General features: G+C 37.8%; 1 protein-coding gene across 1 annotated transcript in view; it reads left to right on the top strand.

Annotated features, from left to right (window-relative positions):
• The window catches only part of DIAPH2 (diaphanous related formin 2), a 357,022-nt gene that overhangs the window by 121,962 nt on the left and 215,073 nt on the right, over nt 1-19,987 (top strand). Inside the window, exons 19-21 of the mRNA XM_081179396.1 lie at nt 5,057-5,161; nt 6,473-6,567; nt 12,166-12,267. Of these exons, the coding sequence (XP_081035522.1) occupies nt 5,057-5,161; nt 6,473-6,567; nt 12,166-12,267 (302 nt within the window). The remainder of the gene's footprint in view (nt 1-5,056; nt 5,162-6,472; nt 6,568-12,165; nt 12,268-19,987) is intronic.

Here is a 19,987-nt window from a genome sequence, read left to right as displayed (position 1 = left end):
TAGAAAGACTTTGGGAGTAAGCCCTGAGGAAAAATCTTCTACTAGTCTTTGCAGCCACAGCAGGCGCACTCCATTGTCTTTTGAGATAGACAGATGCCAGCAAAAACAAATACTAGGAATCTCATGGTGATTTACAGCATAAATATGCAAAATAATAATTTTTTAAAATAATAAAAACATGAACTAAACCAAAGCAATCCAGTAACCCTCCCTCCAACAAACAAATTTTAAAGGACATAGAATGTTAATCAGCCAAAAGCTTAGTTGAAGAGGAATGTTTTAGCCTTGCACCTAAAGGTGTATAATGAAGGTGCCTCCCTGGAGAGAGCATTCCACAGATAGGGAGCAACTGTAGAAAAGGCCTGTTCTTACGTTGCCACATTCCGGATGCTTCATTCATTAGCTCTTGTTCTGCCCCTCATAGTAAACTGTACTGCTCTAGGGTAGGATTAGCAGCATTTTCTAGTGTGCCTTCCCAAAGTAAGTTGTCATGTCTTCAAAATGTAAAAGTTCATGATCCTACCCAATTAATAATTAATGACACATTCAACATGAAAAAGAAGCTTCAGGGGAGGCCAAAATGTTTTCTGAAATGCTCCTCTCCAGCTTCAATTTCATACTCGTTCATTGCTGTATTCAGTGAAACTTTCTTCCTATACAGTGGTACCTCGGGTTACAAACACTTCAGGTTACAGACTCCGCTAGCCTGAAAGTAGTACTTTGGGTTAAGAACTTTCCTCTAGGCTGAGAACAGGAATCTGGTGCTGGTTGCGTGGCGGCAGCAGGAGATCCATTAGCTAAAGTGGTACCTCAGGTTAAAAACGGTTTCAGGTTAAGAACGGACCCCCGGAACAAATTAAGTTTGTAACCAGAGGTACCACTGTATACATACAAACTGCATCTTCCTATACAGGGATACCTTGGGTTACATACGCTTCAGGTTACATACGCTTCAGGTTACAGACTCTGCTAACCGAGAAATAGTACCTCGGGTAAAGAACTTTGCTTCAGGATGAGAACAAAAATCGTGCGGCGGTGGCAGCAGCAGCAGGTGGCCCCATTAGTTAAAGTGGTGCTTCAGGTTAAGAACAGTTTAAGAACAGTTTCAAGTTAAGAACGGACCTCCGGAACGAATTAAATACTTAACCTGAGGTATACATAAAAAATTAAGGTGGTTGCCATGCTGTGCAGTTCACAGGGGGTGGCCTTGTGAACGCCAGCCTGAGGACCAATAGACAGGAGACTGATGAAGCAGCTGTGATGGTTGTTGGCCAAGAGACGCTGTTTAACAGAATGGGGAAAGCCATTCTGTGACTTGTGAAGCACCCAGCATTAAAAGCAGTTGCCACAAAATTTAACAGAGGGAGGAGAGGTTATTCACAGAGCAGTTTGACAAGCTGCTCTGTGAAGAGCCTCTTCACTTTAAAAGGGGATGAGGCAAGCTGTGAGGGAAGGGAGAAGAGCTTGGGGTAAGCTGTGGGGAAGGCTGGTGGTGGGAAATAGGTGAGGTGGTAGGGAAATGGTCAGATGTGTGGGGAAGGCGTTAGCAGATAGATGAGAAGGGTGGTTAGGGAAAGCAGGGGAGGCAGTCTCTAGTAGTAGCATATTTATGCTTGAAAGCTAGCACTTTCTGATAACAGTCATGTCATTACAGAGTCTATGAGGTTTTACTGTATAGTGATGTCACTAAGGGAAATGAAGCAATTTCAAAGGGAAGGCATGACTTTCTGAATATGACATTTTCCTCACTTGAATTAGTAGGGCCTTATCACTGGGTCTTTTAAGGTAGGGCCTTTTCATTGTCTCCCATTCAACATCATGGCAAGTGAAGCTGTATCTTTTGGAGGCAAGAATGAATAGTTCATTGAGGTCAGTGTGTGGTACCTGTTGTGCTCTTATGTTGACCTCTCTTTATATTGAGTGTACTTTATATGAATTTTAATTGGTTTTAGAAATATGTATTGGTTTGTTTTAAAATGTAGTATACCAACCTAGGGGGATGCGGGTGGCACAGTGGGTTAAACCATCTTGGTTCTCCCCTATATGAAACATGCATAGTAAGATGCCCTAAAACGTTCACAGTACAGATGTTATCTTGATTCCTAAAAACATATGCTATTAAACAGGTAATGCAAGCCCTTCCAGCCAATTAGATTTGAAAAGTTCCTTTTGACTGGAATAGTGATTTAAGACTTTTGTTTATGGGAACAGATAGGCACTGTTTGTTTGCAGCTGTTTTGTAACCCTGCAAAAGACGCGATTAGTGGCAGTGTTAGATCAATAAGTATTTAACGGTTCACAGTGTGACAAACTTACCTCATGATAACCTGAACTGTCATCCAGAGAATATCAAACTGTATCTTCTTCTGCTGAATGAGAACCAATTTAGGGTGTGTGGGGGTGGGGTGTGTGTGTCATTTCTCTCTGTCTAACCTTACTTGATTATAGAGGTATTCTTCCGTGTTGGCAAAGCAGTTGCTAAAAGTACTTCATATCAGTTTGCTGAATTCATCTCACTATTGCTACTTACGTTTTCATCTATCACAGCTGAATATTTAGTTTCATAAATGTATCCTGTAAAACAGAGGTGGAAAAACTCTAGTCCATGGGGCTAATTAGGCTCACCAGGTATCCTCATTTGGCTCTCAAGGCTGTTTAAGCCAAGGCCACCCAGATGTATTATCAACTGACATCATATGACATCAGCTAAGCCATGCCCACTTGTTTATTAGCTGTCATCAAACAGTGGTGAATTCAAGCCATTGCTGTAAAGAAAAGTTCCTTTGCAGCTGCGGCTTAACATTATTATTTGAATTTTGTACCTTATCTCATCATGCTGCTGAGTATTTGATGCGATAAGGTGCCCATTTCAAAAATTCAAACATCACCTAAGCTGAAGTTGTAGCTGCACACTCCCAGCTGAACCTTTGTAGCCACAGCTTTACATTGCCTTGACTTTGTTTATTAAATTTATACACCACAGTTCCTCCCAAATTTGTTAGGGGATTGACTGTTGATGTGATTTGAGGAGGGTTGGCTGTATATGGCTGTAGTCTTCCAGCCAAAAGTTGTTCTCCATCTCTGCTGTAAAATTATACCACTGTATAATTTTTTTGCTGTACTTTTCCTTATGAGAGTAGAGTAGTCAACCTGGGAGATCAAAAATGTTGATTTGTTCATTTCTCCCACTGGGAAAGGAAATTGTTGATGGCCGCAGGTAGACTCTGCCATGAGAGAAATGCTCCCTACCTCATAACATTATTTTTAAAAAACTAATCCATCCTTCATCAGAACATATGGGGGGCACAACATAAATAGAAATTTAAAATACAGAATCAAATAAAACATAACAGATAAGCAATACAATAATAAAGACCAACACAGTGAGACGTCTCTGGATGCATCTTTGATGGGGGGGCCGGAGGTTGTTGTTTGGAGTTGATGGCATAGTTCTAGACTAGTATCAACTAGCTTGAATGATCAAACTAGTATTTTTATAGTACTGTTATATTTGAAGATGAAGATTCAGTAAAGTTGTGTTACTCAGTGCAGACAATACTTCTTCCAAAACACATGCCAATCCATAGGTTAGCAGTACATCACAGAATCTATATCTGGAGGTGACAGCATGTGTGGAAGGACATTGCTCTGCACTCATTTATAATATCCTGGATGATGTGTCTTTTATACTTTTTCATCATAAATTGTGTCAATTCAGTTTCCCTGTTCCTGTAACTAAATTTGTTTGGAAGCTGTTATTGGCATGGGATATTGTAAATCTGAGTTTTGATTCTGAGATCTTAGTAATTATAAATGTAAGCTACTATTCTACAAATATCTGACAACTGAGTATACATTTTGAACGACTGGATATTCCTGTACCTCAAAAATTGCTATATAAAACAGGCATTTTTGGTTAACGGTTCAATAACCCCTGCCTTTTGCTATATGTGGTCACTGTTGGTGACAATGTTTTGCTTTGTCTTAACGTTAGAAGAATTAAATCATGCAAAGGTAATGTTTAATGGTGTTTAGTAATTGAGTTAATGATCAAGTGTGAGACACATTAGGTATTGTGCAGCTGTTAATTTTCAAAACCCATGTGTTTCCAGATTTTGGGATGAGCTAATAGTGAAGTTTTGCTTAATTAAGTCTCTGAACCATTACATTCTTGTGGGTTTTCCTTATCACCAGAACAATTGGATGCATTTAATTTCCTTCAAATTTTTGGCTTACCTTGGTTAATGTCATTGTTTCTTGTGCGGGCACCAAGCAGGTGTCATAATAAAATTATCATTTCAGGGGAATACATTAGTTTACAGGTGTAGGCAATGCAACAATAGATCCATCTCTCAGCTGCACATGCAGTACATAGCATTAAGAGTACAATGGAAAACAAACTCTTACAGCATGTTGCATCAGCTTTTCTTCTCCTGCTTTGATAAACAAATACGTTATTGCTCACAAAATAGATCACGGTATTAAATGAAAACAAAATATTGGTTGCTTACCAACAGGTTTAATTTAGATCCTGTATTTGATTTGTTTTTTTAAGCATTTAACTCTGACTTTACCGACACCTGAATCGTTTTCATTTCTCTTGACCATGTTCCAATTAATGTGTGGCCTCATTGAAAAAATAACATAGGGATTGGCATTGCCTGGTTGCAACCAGTAGGAGGCTCTGATGTGCTGAAGAAATTGTGATAACACTTTCGTTCTCTCAAATCACTGATGTAGATGGGCAAGGGCAATAGAGCTAGCTACACATCAGCTTTAGACAATGCCTGTTGGATTTGCTCTGAAGCAGTTCATTAATCAATTTTAGCAATGACACTTTTTTTTATTCCACAACAAAGTTGAAATGTCACTGTTCATGTTTCATGCAGGTTTTCACCATACACATGATGGGTTGATCTCTGTTTATTAATGGAAATTCTTAAGTTTAACATAAAAAGCACAGCCATGGAAATATTGTGAAAGTTTAAACAGTTTGGGTGTAGAAGCTTTGCTTCTGTTAGGTCTGCACATACTGATAAATGTCCCCTTTGTTTAGCAGTTAAAAAGCCTGTCGAGAATACAGAAGAAAAGAAGGTGTCTCTGCCTAAGAAAAGAGTTAAAGAGCTACGGATATTGGATGGGAAGACTGCACAGAATTTGTGTATGTAATAGGTTTTTCATCTTGCACAGTCCTTGTCTGAGCCTAAACCTTAAGGGTTTTAAAAAACTTTGTGAGACCTTTCTGTTGTCATTCATTTGATAGTTAGAAAGAAATGTCTTAATGTAGAAACTGTTGCCTGACAAGCATTGCTGTCTTCATTAGCTGTGGCTTCTTGGACTGCATGAAATTTGAGGTATTAGCTAATGTTATCTGGGAGACTGTGACTCTGGACATCAGCAGTAGATGAAATTATGTTCAAGAGTACTCTGATTCAATAAGGTAATGATGGAGTGACCTGTTTCCTAGTTAGGTCAAACTTGAATGCCTAGGAGAAAGAACACTCCTGTATACTTATGCCTCTCCACACTTACCAGAGCCAAGAATGTTCCTGTGCTGTTGACCATAAACAGTGTCTGAGGACACTGATGTAACAACAAAGGTATTATTTAAGAGGCGTGGAAGTCATTTGCAATCCTAGAGTTGTCATAGAGCTGGTTCCTCTTTCATCAGGACCCGTATTTAGATTATTTAATCAGAGTGATGCATCTTTGTACTATAACACGGGTAGCACTGTGGTCTAAACCACTGAGCCTCTTGGGCTTGCTGATTGGAAGGTCAGCAGTTCAGATCAATGTGACAGGGTGAGCCCCCGTTGCTCCGCTCCTAGCTTCTGCTAACCTAGCAGTTCGAAAGCATACCAATGCAAGTAGATAAATAGGTGACAGGAAGGTAAATGGCGTTTCTGTGTACTCTGGCACTCATCACAGTCCCCCGTGTATCAGTAGCAGTTTATTCATGCTGGCCAAATGACCCGGAAAGCTGTCTGTGGACAAATGCGCGGCCTGAAAAGTGAGATGTGCATCGCACCCCATAGTCATCTTTGACTGGACTTAACCGTCCGTCTTTTACCTGTTACTATAAGGTCATGTTTTCCTCCACCAGGCCTCACCCCCACTCCAAGACTTAATCTGGCCTGACATGAGCATTTAGAGTTTACTTAAATGCAGAAGTCTCACTTGTGTGTAGATGAGTTTATTCCCATGTTGGTGTGCACAGTGGATTAATACTTAGTGTCTCACCATAAACCCTACTGCCCCTTCCTCAAACAAAAGCCTATGCTGTAATCCTATGCCCACTTTATGTGGGAAACATGCCTAAATACCAATCATACTTAAGGTAATTTTTTTTATTGGAATGATTTTTGTTGTTGTTTAATTGATGCTTTTCCAACGACAATTTTAACGTAACAATACAAAGTAAAAGCCATTTCCATTTGACAGTAGACTCTGAAATAGTGGTGTTTCATTTCAGCAATTTTCCTGGGATCTTTCCGTATGCCTTATGAAGAAATAAAATATATTATTCTAGAAGTGGATGAATTAAAACTGAGTGAAGCACTGATTCAGGTAAGTTAACATAGCATCTCTTAGAATCAATCACAGTTTAAATCAGCAGAATGATAACCTATTCAATTATCCATATCTTGGTAACATGTTCTTATTTTTATTATGTACTTTGTGGTATTATTCTGTATTTTTATGCTGTGAACCACTCTCAGATCTTTGGATAAAGGGTGGCATACAAATATAATAAATAAAATAATAATAAAATAATAATAATAAAAATATTCACCATAGTGTGGTATGGGGTTAATGACATCACATACACCAGGGGTTGCCAATGTAGTGCCTTTCAGAAGCTGTAGAACGTCTATTCCCATCATTCCCGGCCATTAGTGATGTTGGCCAAGACTCGTGAGAGTTAGAATCCAATTAGTATTTCTGCCATTGTATCTATATGAATAATAAATATCTGGGGGACACCACATTGGCTACCCCTGACATACCTGCTATAGGGAAATTGATTCAGAACGGAGCTGCTTGTAAACTTTAAATGTCTTAAATTAACACTATGATTGACCTAGATGTGTGCTCCACTTGAACCACTGTGTTGCCACCTGTAAATTTTGAAATATTAATTCACAGTGTTCATTTGAACTACATCAGAGGTGGGTAATCTATAACCCTCCAGATGTTGTTGGATTCCAACTCCCATTTGGCCCAGCCAGCATGGGCAATAATTTGGCATGGTGGGAGTCGGAGTCCAGTAATATCTGAAGGCCCCCAGGTTCTCCACTCCAAATGCTTTCTTCACTCTTTCTGGAAAGCCTAGGACTGTTTTAAATGGGTTGTGTCCAACTAAGTTCTGCTCAAGTTCTATACAAATCACCCAACGATCGTTTTAGGAACAAATTTACAGATTAGATTGCTAATTTTATTTTAGTGGGCACTCATGTTTCAAGTTAAAAATATCTCTTCTTTGTTTGAGACCTCATCATATGGGGCAATTGGGGCAGTTAATTACCCTTTTAAAATTTGTAAACCTTCCGTTAATCTTACATTTCGTTCTATACCTGCTCCCAGTTTCTGACGCTTATGATGAGAGTAAAATGCAGAAGCCTCCCCTTGCATGCAGCCAGTAGATGTGCCTGCTCATTTAAAGATAATTTCAGGATGATTATGCAAGCACAAGCCTCAAAATGATTGGCTCCTGTGGCCTACAAATGTCCCAAGGCGAAGGATACAAGCATGAAACTCCCCCCCCCAGCAATTTGGTGGAGGAAGTAGAGGGGTTAGAAAACATGATGGGGGCTCTCCCCCTCTTCTCCTTGATGCTTTTTTTCAGAGGAGAGTGCAGGAAAGAGAATCTTTCATATTTAAATACTGGATTGCCAGACGACTTTCCTTGTGTTTTAGAAATAAATTTATGGAGGTTCAGAAATCTTAGTGGGAGGCAACATGCTACACAATAAGAACTATTTCCAAATTGTCATCATGTTGGGATTCCTAGTCTCCTTAAACTAAATGAATGTTCCACAGGCCTTCACATATAAAGTTCCAGACAATAAAGTGAAAGGCAGCTGACTGCAAAACCCACTAACAATACATTGCTATTGCTAAAAATTAGAACAAAAAAATAACCAATTTGGCTTAACTATTCAGCAGAAGTTGCTTATTTATTTGAGGAAGCTTGAAATACAAGCTTTGTAACTAAATCAGTTATATAAGATTAGGTCTGTTTTCATTTAACACAAATCCAGAATTATTGGCTTACCATTTATTTATTTATTTATTTATTTTGCAAAAGGGTAGCATGTGGTCTGATAGCTTTCATCTTACTCCTTCCCTGGCATGAGCAGGATAAAGAATGAAGCCTTGGTTTCATATTATATTTGAACCAGGGATGAATAAGTGAGCAGCAAACCATTATTTAAGGTTGGTTAGCGATTGCATGCTAGACATGTCAAAAAGGGCAGGGCCAAAACCACCCTAACACATCCATCTATCCATTCATATAAACATACAACCCAACATGCAAAACATTACACAGAGAGAGAGAGAGTGACTTAATGAGATGTTTTGAAACAAGAAAGAAAGCTTCTTGCTTGAGACAAGAAATCTATGCATTCATATAAACATACAACCCAACATGCAGTACATTACACACACAGAGAGAGAGTGCAGATCACACACACACAATATGATTAGGCATAAGGCAGCCTCCTGTGCTGTCTGTACCAGTAGATTTAACTAAGAGTCATAGGTATAATAATTGGGAGTATATTGATAACAACTTGTGTATGTCATATATCCTTAAATTTGTTGAGTTTCCAATCTGGGTACATTATGATGGGTTTTATAATGAAAAATCCATGTGTGACCAAGGCTTAAGTGACTTAATGAGATGTTTTGAGACAAGAAAGAAAGGTTACATTTTTGTATGCAAGAAAAGGCACCATGGTTCAATATCTTCACTTAACTAACCTTTAAGTGTGCAATTAACATTTAAAGAAAATAAAAGTTTGTGGAATACTGTTGAATAATTGCAGAAATGTGGAAAGTAGTTAAATGTCTCAGTTCTGTTTAACAGACAGTTTTTTAACATCACAGTGCTGACATGCCATAAAATTAGAGCTATGAGGCATGAACAATTGAATACAAAGTATTTTAATGCTGTCACAAACACTTTCTTTTGACTATCCTGTCTAAAACTGGATCAGTAAGGTGCCACTCGAAATGTGATTCTATGCAAAATATTGTACTGTTCTGTTATGCTGTGAATGTGTTAACGGGTGCATGTATGGTATGTATTGAAATTAGAACTGGGGACAACTGTCATACCTTCATCGTAATGAAGGTTGCTTGTTAATCCAAGGTTGGTATTTTTTGTTTGCCTTCATAGTTTTATAAACTAGCCTGCAGTCTAATGACATTTCCATCTAGCATTTACATATGGAAACAGGGAAACTTCCTTGGAATATTTTGCAACATAAGGTGTAAACAAAACTCACTCAATTCTGATCAATGTCAGAATCAGATGTTTTTAAGAACAGTTTAACTTTATACATACAGATCCAATAGCTGTTCACAGTGAAATGGAAATAGAAAAAATGAATCTGGGTAGCATTTGGTGAAATGTTAGGTTATGGTGGTTGACTCTGATAAAGTGATTTTGCTACCTCTTGCAACTTTGTGGTGAAGGAGTCCCTTCCTCCAATAAATGGTAGTAAGAAAATACACCATGCTTTAGCAGGTGATGGCGAACTACATTTTCACCACTATTTAGAAGAATGCTTTGCCACAACAGGATTGCAGTGGAAAGATAAATCAGTGAATGCCACATTAAAATGATCATAAAAATACTCAAAAAAGTATTTTGAATTTCTCCACAAACTTTGATAGCCTCTACAAACAGCACATGTGTATTTGAACATGTCTGTGTGGCAAATCCATGTGTGACCAAGGACAGAGAAACAACAAATGTTTGTAAATATAGTGTGGGCACAGAGCCAGACATGCTCTTCAGGGCATGTTCATTGTGTTTGTGCAGTTGGAAAGTTACAATTAATACTGAAAAACGAATATTAATCTGGTTTTAACTAAACGTAAATGCATACCTCCCCTACCATATTCCACCAGTCCTTGTCATGCAAAGCGTAAAAGTGTTCCTGTGGTTTTTTGCTTTTAGTTTATAGTCCTGAGAGAAAGGCCTGCGATTCATTTGCATTTATTAGGAATGTGCATTGGCTTTGTGTGTACCCCAATAACAAGACAAAATGGAATGATTTATGGCTGACTCTTATATCCTTGAGTTGAATTGCACTACTAACAAGGCATGTTGAGGTGGATCAGGGAATTCCTCTACATCTTTTCTTTTCTGAGAAATGAAACCAACATATTGGGGAAACACACAGAGCTCCAAAGGGGAGAGGTGCTGAGAAAAAGGGAGAAGGTGGAGATATTTCCTTTTGGTGGATAGATCACACCATTAACAACACTCAATTTTTCAATTCAGTTGTCGTTAGTGTTTGCTTTGAGAACGGGGTGTGAACAGTGGAGTCACACCATTGGGGTTGCCTGTTACTTTCCCAATCATTTTTTCTCCTGAAAAACAATTTTAAGATTTTATTCATTGAGAGTGCTTCCAGGAACATGGAGGGTACCTTAATTATACAGTTTTCAGACACGCTGAAGACTTACCTCTTTACCCTGGCTTTTGACACTTGAAGTCTATGTTTTTAGGACCCACCTTATTTTTATTTTTTGATTATAGATTTTTAAAATTGTTTTTAATGCTGTAATCTTACAGTGAAGGTTAGGTGATAACATAATTATCAGCAACAACAAGAATTATGTGGGGCGATCCCTGTATGGGACAGCTGCATATTTCTGCATTGCAGGGGGGTGGACTAGATGATCCTCAGGGTCCCTTACAGTTCTACAATTCTGTGATTCTATGATTGTTACATAAAGTAAATTTGCCCAAAACAATAGTCCCTGGACCTAGGTTAAGGTTTTATACAGAATCATAGAATTATATGGTTTGGAGTGACTCTGAGGATCATCTATGTATCTTTATTACAGAACTTTCCACACGGTATGTCGGCTGCAGTGTGTAGGTGTGTTGTGCAAATGCTTCCCGTAAGCCTCCCAGGGCTGGAAAGGGGTTAGTTTAACCTCTGGTTTGCTAGTAAAACTGAATTACTGTGTTGCAAAATGATGCATGTTTAAAAGGTGTGTCACCAACATGAAACGTTTGGAAAGCTCTGCTTTATTAAGTTGAAGCTAGTGATGTTAAATTATTGAGAACAATCTTTTGGAGAATAGTCTCAATTAATGATAATATTAGAGAATTTTCATTTAAAATAGGAGAACATTCATTTTATTGCATTGAAAATGATATAATTAGTTAATATACATGTTTAGTCATGGGCAAACTTGTTCAGATGGCAACCAAAAAATGGAACGATTCTTTTAATCAATGGGGCAATGCAGTGAATTCACATTCTTTGATTTTTTGCACCAAACTTGAAAATTCAACGTGAATGGCTCACGTTAATCACTTAGCCTGCCACTAACCATATATTTACCATCAACTTTGAATTCTAATTGTGTATGAAATGTAGCTTTTAAAGTAGAAGGAATATTAAAAAAAAACACTGATTGATAGTGTGGATGGGATCATTAAAGTTACTTTCTGTAAAAAAATAAATAAATCACACTGTATGGCCAAGGGTATAGAATTGCAAAGAATAAGGTCACACCAAAATAGAAAAAAGGCTATTACATTTACGAATTGAATGAATAGCATTTTTAAAACTAAAAAATAAAATAAAATGCTTTCTGTAGCTCACATTTCAGAACTGCCAATGGGGAATGACACAATGCCCAGTAATGTAACTGGATCAAAAAAATCATTATTCATTACTTACACTGGCAATATCACAGTTTGACTGATTGTTTACTAGATTTTTTAAATGTGGGTTGTAAAACTGGTTCTTACATTAGAATTTACAGTTTGTGGAGAATTTTCTAGCAGAAAATATGCTCAAGAATATTCTCATCTCACATCGCTAGTTGAAGCATAATAAATCTATATCTATATCATCTATACCTATGATTAATAAATATAAAAATAATTCTTATTTCTGTTTGTGTCACTAGAATTTGGTAAAGAACCTCCCTGAACCGAAAGAGCTTAGTGCCTTAGCCGAGTTAAAGAATGAGTATGATGATCTCTGTGAGCCAGAACAATTTGGAGTTGTGGTAAGTTCTGTTTCATAAATTCAACCTGTAATTAATGTCCACTGTGCATTTTGGCAAGTTTACCAAAGATTTCTGAGAACATCTCTTTAAAAATAGTAGCTGCTTTTTTATTAGTGGATAGCTATGCGCTTTCTTAATAATACAGCCGTACCATAAAATGGTCATTAGGCTGGTTGCCACCCTTCCTGCTACTGATGATGAGAGCATGCAGAAAATAATTTCTGCCAATCATCTTACCACATGGACAGAGTAAACTTATACTCTACCCAAAATGGCTCAAAATAATAAAATCATCCCCAAAATCATCCCCTTTAAAAACATTTGTTAAAGTCTATCCAAATAACACACATATATGTGCAATAATATGCTAGCCAACAGCAGCGATGCATGTGCTCTTTCTAGTCGCATCAGCTTTCAAAATTGTTTTCTGAAGCAGTATTGTGCTCACAAATATCTAAAACAATAGAGTATCTTATTGCTATCTGGTTTATTTGAAAGGTGCCTTGCAGTGGCAAATGGCCTACGCCTTTTTACCTACTGGCCACAATGTAAATCTAAAATAATGTTACATTTTGACTAAGTGGCTTCTATGCAAGTCATGCATTGATAAAAGTAGATATTTGCTCCTTGTGTAATCGCTTCTGAAGTTCTACATTCAAGGTCTTGTAGCACAGTAGTATGCCCACATGGCATTTGTTTATGAGATTTATAAACTTTCGCTTAAAAACCCCAGGACAGTATGCATAAATAATTAAAACAGAATTAATTGTGACATAGTATAATACCACATATCAGACACAAAAAGTAATCTTTAAAGCTATCAACACCTAATACCTATGATCACAGAAGCAGGCAATAAAGACTCAGAAACTAACTGGCATAATGTTATCCCTTCCAAAGACCTGAACAAATAAATGCATCTTCCTCTGCTAATGAAATGTGGTGCTAGACTCAGCTTGGAAGACAGTTTGTTCCAGAGATAAATCACTGCTTCAGAGAAAGTACTCTCACATTTTGCATCCTCATAACTTTCATCAGGTGAAGGAATCTCAAGTAGAACTTCCCCTGTCAATCTTAGTACAAAGGGTTTTGTGTCTAGTCATTGAAAAGAACCAATGTGTAGAGTGGCTAAAATGCTGAGAAGGCCAAATTTAATTCCAGCTCATCCCTGATGATCAGAGGGTGGCATTGGGCAGTCACTTTCTCAAAGCCAAACCACCCTGACATGTTTGTTTTCAGGATAAAATATTCTAACCCTGTGAGTGCTGCTTTAGGTTCCTTGGAGAAAGGGCAATAGTGACATGTGAGAAATTCTAAAAAAACAACATTTGACTGTCTTTATATATCACATTTCTTTAAACATTGAGGACAACTGGATTCATTATGATTAAAATACTGTGCATTTGAAGCTGTGATTAACAGCCAAGAACTGACAAGGTAACAGCAACATCCTTCAAGTTGGGCCACTTCTTTGTATTAACAATTTGTTATACTATACAACCCCCTCCCACATACATGTGATTGACTCATGTGTGACCGTGTATATATGCAGTTCTGGTAAGTAGATAGATAGATAGATAGATAGATAGATAGATAGATAGATAGATAGATAGAAAGATTCAAAACAGGAAATGGTGGGAGAGAACTGGAGAGTCATTGTGGCTTGCAAGGAGACCCCAGAACCCGAAGAGGACTTCAGTGAAAGCGGAGGAAGCTCTAAAGTGACAGGAGATACAGTGGGGCTTGTTTTGGCTGCTCAGCCTCCCAGCCTAGCAGCTGATGTGCAGCAGCAGCAGCAGCAGTAGCAGTAGCAGCAGCAGTCATTTTTCTGCACAGCTTCTAGCCAGCCCCGCTTCAACCATGGTTGAAGAGGGAGTTGTGTGGAAAGAGCATGGGAGGGAGAGCTGGAGAGCAGAAAAAAGTGGATGTTTAGAGGCTTTTTAGGGGGTATTCCCCACCGTCGCGTGAATATTTTTTCCTAAAAAGCATTGGGTCAGTTTTTGTTTTTTTAGCATAGATGTCATTTAAGCTTCAATTACATCTTTTAGTACGTTTCCAAGCACAATTCAAAGTGTTGGTGTTGACCTTTAAAGCCCTAAACGGCCTCAGCCCAGTATACCCAAAGGAGCGTCTCCACCCCCATTGTTCTGCCCGGATGCTGAGGTCCAGCGCTGAGGGCCTTCTGGTGGTTCCCTCACTGCAAGAAGCAAAGCTACAGGGAACCAGACAGAGGACCTTCTCCACAGTAGCGCCCGTCCTGTGGAACACCTTCCCATCAGATGTTAAAGAGATACACAGCTACCTGACATTTAGAAGACATCTGAAGGCAGCCCTGTTCAGGGAAGTTTTTAATGTGTGACATTTTAATGTTTTTTTAATCTTTGTTGGAAGCCTCCCAGAGTGGGCAGGGTTCAAATAGATAGATAGATAGATAGATAGATAGATAGATAGATAGATAGGCTCCTGAGGTGTCCACTTCTGCTGTTACTTTGGTGCAAAGTAGATTTCACAGACACTTTTGTTCTTTATGACCTGTAGTACAAGCAAAAGCATTGGATAAAATTCCTGGTTGTTTAAAACTATATGTTAGGTTCATTACTATAGTTGACCAAGTAATAATCCATTTACGTAGCATGTGAACATTAGTTACTTCTGGGTGAAGCCACCTTCAGTTCCTAAACATGTGAATTAAGTTTTAAGATTAGGTTGATGTGGTGTTCCTAGGAGAAGGGGGAATTGTTATTGTGTATATTTGAAAATCCATACTTGAAACAACCCGAAAACACCCAAATCCATTATCCTTGCACATATCAGAAGTAATTCTGCTGGATTGAATAAAGATTTACCTGGCTGTAGATCACTGAACATAGACTTCATAAAGTGATTTTGAACTAAATGTTTTGCCTAAGGCTGTGCTTTTTATTTTCAGCATACATTCTGACTCCTTCTCTGCCTTTATTTTACAATATAATCTGTTTGCTTTGTGTGAAATTTCATTCAAATGCTCCTTTTCAGGAAACTGTGAAGCTTCAATCAAAAGCTATTTCCACCCTTTTCTACCTACTATAGATATATGCTCACTTGTTTTATATCTTTATTTTTGAAACGTATTCATGGGAGCTAAGCCTTCCACAGCTCTTCCCTATTTTAAACAATAAATTAATCTTAGCGTAATATCTCATTGTCCTTCTTAAGGCTTATCCCGATTTTGAATAGCTGCTTTTTTCCTATATTTGTTTTGGGAAGAGAGTGTTACTATCAAACTACATGTTATATACATATGTGGGAATTTAACCTCCAATGCCTTCTTTAAAAGGAGAATTACTTCAAAGGGGGAATCAAGAAAGAAGTATGGTGAGAAGGCCATACTATTCACACACACCCTTCTGGTTGGCTATACACTAATTAATTGCAATAGAGCTCAATGTCAAGGCTTTTCTGTCTGTAGGATTTACTATGTATGTTTGAAAAGCCACTTCATTTATAACATTGCATTGTCATTGAGTATTCACAGTTTTCTATTGTATTGAGCATGTTTTAGGAACTCTTTGCCAAGCTGTATCAAAATAGGTGTATATACACCTAGTGTATAACTGTACATGGGTGTTCTCTTTTCCTCTCTGTAAGACGGAGAAATCAATTCTGTGCACATACTTCTGAAATTGAAGCATTAGGTTCTAATAAAAAATCTGTTTAACTTGACAGTGTATGGAGATTTCTCCTGTTCAGGTGGCAATTATAGATCATAGCTTGGCTAAAAGACCTCTTGCTATAATAATCTGGATACTGCTATTAAGAACAGGTTAAGTAAGAAGAGGATGATTGAAAGGCTGCCTTCTATTTGAAGTTTTTCTTTTCAGAATGTGTATACCTATTTGCATATACAAATTAGGTAAGTTAATTATTAATATAAGGTTTTAATTGGATAATCAATATACCCATCAAACCTAATAAAGGTCAGAATTAGATGTTTAAAATTCATTTAGAAAAGTCACACTTTGTAATTAGGTTACTTATTATAACAGACTAATTAGCTTAATATTCTTATTTGTGCATGAAAACTGGAGCATCACATTTTCATTTAGATGAAGCATTAAGATGAATTATATATTCTAATGAACTACAGTTTTTTGGAGTTATATCTTAGAATCAAATGAAGTTTCACATCTAATATGAGTGAGATGAAATTTAATGACAGATAGCAAAGAGGAGTTTCCAGTCTTTGCTGCCACAGTGTGCTATTGTAAGCCTCTGAGATGAAAAACTCACCTGTTATCTTGAAGCAATATTATTGCTAACGATTCACCGTGAGTTGTATAGGTTAGTGACATACAGGTAACTCACATCTTAAGCAGAACTAACGTTCTGGGGATGGGGCGCATATGCAAAAAGCATATACTCAAAAACCACCGCATAACCAATCTTATCTTCAGGAAGTGGCACGTCAGATGGGTCTTGAGCCCTTCCCTCTAAGCAAGGCAGAGAGTTTGTAAGCTCTCCATCTTGCTTACTGTGCTCTGGGAGGCTCATGGAGATCTACAAGGATGACTGAGTGCCTGTACGATCTTGTGAGAGCATCCCAGTGCACAGTAAGCAAGTGTGAAAGTTTCAAAGCTGTGTCAATGCCAAGTGAAGTTTGTACAAAATGAGCTTTTAAGCTCTTTGCCTTCCATGCATTTAATTTATGTGATTTTAGCTAGCCGTGTAAAGTTGAAATGCGGGTAAATGCGTGTAAGTTGTGAGTTACCTGTACTTTAATCTTTATGTGCAACCTCTTTGATTTATTTTTTTTTAAATTCAAGTGATGTATAAAATTTATGAAATAAAAATAATAAAAAGATGATAATAATACTTCATTTGATTATATTGCTTTCCTGTCAGCTCCTATAATCAAATTTCCAAACACCTTCTTATATGATTAGTTACCATTATTATTACCATTATTATTTAGCACTTTATATAGCTTGGTTAGTATGCCAGCACTTGTAATAAATGCATCCGACTGGTGCCTGCATTTTAATATTAAAGTAGAAACTTAACTTGCTTAAATGGGCTCTTCAAAACTAAATAATCTTTTCCCACAAAGCAGTGAATACAAAATGCTAACACTATGCCTATCCATACTAAGAAAAGGAAGCAAAATTTGAGAAACACTTCTAATAAGTGCTAGGCCACAGTATTGCAAATTTCTTCAAATGAAATCCTAAGATTTCTGTTTTGTTTCTTACCGGTGCAAAAAAAGAAAAGAATAGCGAAGCTAATAATGAAGTGTAGTAGTTAAGTAGTCAAGACCCTGATTTATTAATTATTTAGTATACAATTTGCTGCTCTTCATCAGGGAAGCTTACAAAAAAACAGTGTCCAATTTAACCATCACATACATATAAACTCTTTCAAACCATAACTATCAATGAAATTATGCCTCCTGTGTTATCTAGTTCTTAATGTAGCCTCTTTTTCTGTTTTCTTATTGGTACTTTAGAAAAAGAGCAAGTGAGGGTGAATTGAGTGGAACTGTGCTTGCTTCTAAAATGCTGGAAGTGAGTTTTTGAAATATACAGAATCCCTGTTAGACCAGGACAAGTCTTAGACAAGTTAGATTTTCTCAGCATGGCTCTATTATACATATATCTTGAATCCCTTTATACAGCATAAGGACATACCACGCTTCCATGACCTTCTTACCCCCCACCATTCTACCTTCTTGGCCAAATTGGAAAATAGTGATTTAGAAAGGGGTGGCCACACAGTTAGAATTACTGTCCTGCTTTTGGGTTTCTCGTAGGCATCTGGTTGATGCAGCCCGATCCAGCAGGCTCTTCTTATGTTAATAAGAAACAGATCAGAAATAAGATCAGAAACTTGCTTTTAGTGATTGAATTCCCATTCCACACCAAGGCAAACCACTGCTTAGCATAGACGTGCTAGCTGCTGAAGAGATTGTTGCAGCTTTGCACCCTCCCTAGGTCTTTTAGGTCAGCATAGTAGCGAAATCAGTATTTGGCTCAGATTGTCAACCAAACCAGGGATCAGGGTTTAAGGTTTCTCCTCCTTAACCACAACATATAGCCAAGTTTTGCCCTGTGGTTACAAGTCATGGCTAAGGGAGAAAGACCTTAACTATGATCTTGAGTTTGGCCAACATGCTAAGCCAAAGAATGACTGTCTTTAGAAGCCTGAAGGGGAATCAGTACATATGTGCAGCTGTGGTAAGTAGTACTCTGGCTTATGTTGATGAGCAAACAAGGCCACCATCATGAGCTCACAGTCCATTCAAAGGGGTGGGGATTGCTGGTTCCACTCTTACCCCTTGCTTTCTTCATTTTAGCATCCTATTTTTTAGGGGGAAATGGTTGCTATCATTAAACAATTAGATGTCAAACATACTTTTTGATCTTTTGAAAAGGACCCAGAAACCCAGTAGCAAATCTCAGTCTGCTTTCTGCCTACCCCTGCTCTAGACCATCAAATTCCACTTGATTCTCACTTTGTGTTGGCTCAGAAACTAAACCTGTTGGGAGAGGGGGATATGGTTGACTGAATTCCCCATCTGTTCAAAGGGAGGTCTGATTATTTTCAGTGACAGGACTGGAACACTGTTTAGAAATCTTGTAAGTAGCAAAAGCATAAATCAGATGGTCCATAGGGAAATAACGCACTTGTAACAGTTATAAAAATCTGTCAATGCCTCTTCCTCCCCCTTTTAATAAAGTGTAGGATCAACTCAAAATAATGAAATTCCCTTGGTAGCATTTTGATGGACAATGACCTCATAATACAAATAAACCCTTGCATAATGCACAATTGTGGTCAGTGACCTAGAGCACTTATGCAATGAATCATTAAAAAAAGAGTAAGGCATCTGAAATGCAGTAAAAGATCACATCTGACAACTGTCACTGGTTTCAATCAAATACTTTTAGGTGCTTATATGGCTTAGTCTGGCTGAATGCTGTTGTGAGACTAGAAGCTTTTAATGATTTTATCTGCCTGTGGCATTATTTGTGTATCCCCAATAACTATTATGTTCCTACAGATTCATGACTGGCTGTGAACATGGCTTAAAAATATAATGGAGTCATTTCCCCTCCTAATGTCAAAGGGAAAAAACAGTTTTGGTTAAGCTAGTATTATTTAAATATTTTTCCTTCCATAAACCTGATCAAAGGAGGGTTTTTGTTCATTTGTTTTGGTTCTGTGTTAAATAACTAACAATAATTCCAAATTGCATATATTTGGAAAACATCTCAAATAATGACTAAAAGTGCAGTAATTAGTATATGGCCATCAGAAATTACAAAGTGGTATACACAGCTATATTATGTTTATTACCCTTTTCTTTCTAAATTTTTGTTACTATTTCATTAAACACAAAATGTCCCAGTTTGCACACAATGTTAAGCCAAATGATGGTTTTTTGAGGATGTGTGAGCTCCTAGATAGGAGGCAAACTAAGGCCTGGGGGCCAGATCCGGCCCAATCGCCTTCTAAATCCAGTCCGCAGACAGTCTGGGAATCCGTGTTTTTACATGAGTATAATGAGTAGATTTTATTTAAAATTCATCTCTGAGTTATTTGTGGGGCCTGCCTGGTGTTTTTACATGAGTAGAATGTGTCCATTTGTTTGTTTGTTTGGGTTATTTGTGGGGCATAGGAATTCATTCTCCCCCCCCCCAAAAAAATACTTCGGCCCCCCACAAGGTCTGAGGGATAGTGGACC

Source organism: Podarcis bocagei (assembly GCF_964188305.1).
Source record: "Podarcis bocagei genome assembly, chromosome: Z".
Classification (NCBI taxonomy): domain Eukaryota; kingdom Metazoa; phylum Chordata; class Lepidosauria; order Squamata; family Lacertidae; genus Podarcis; species Podarcis bocagei.
The sequence above is the reverse complement of the archived record's forward strand: the minus strand, read 5'-3'. Positions and strand labels throughout refer to the sequence as shown.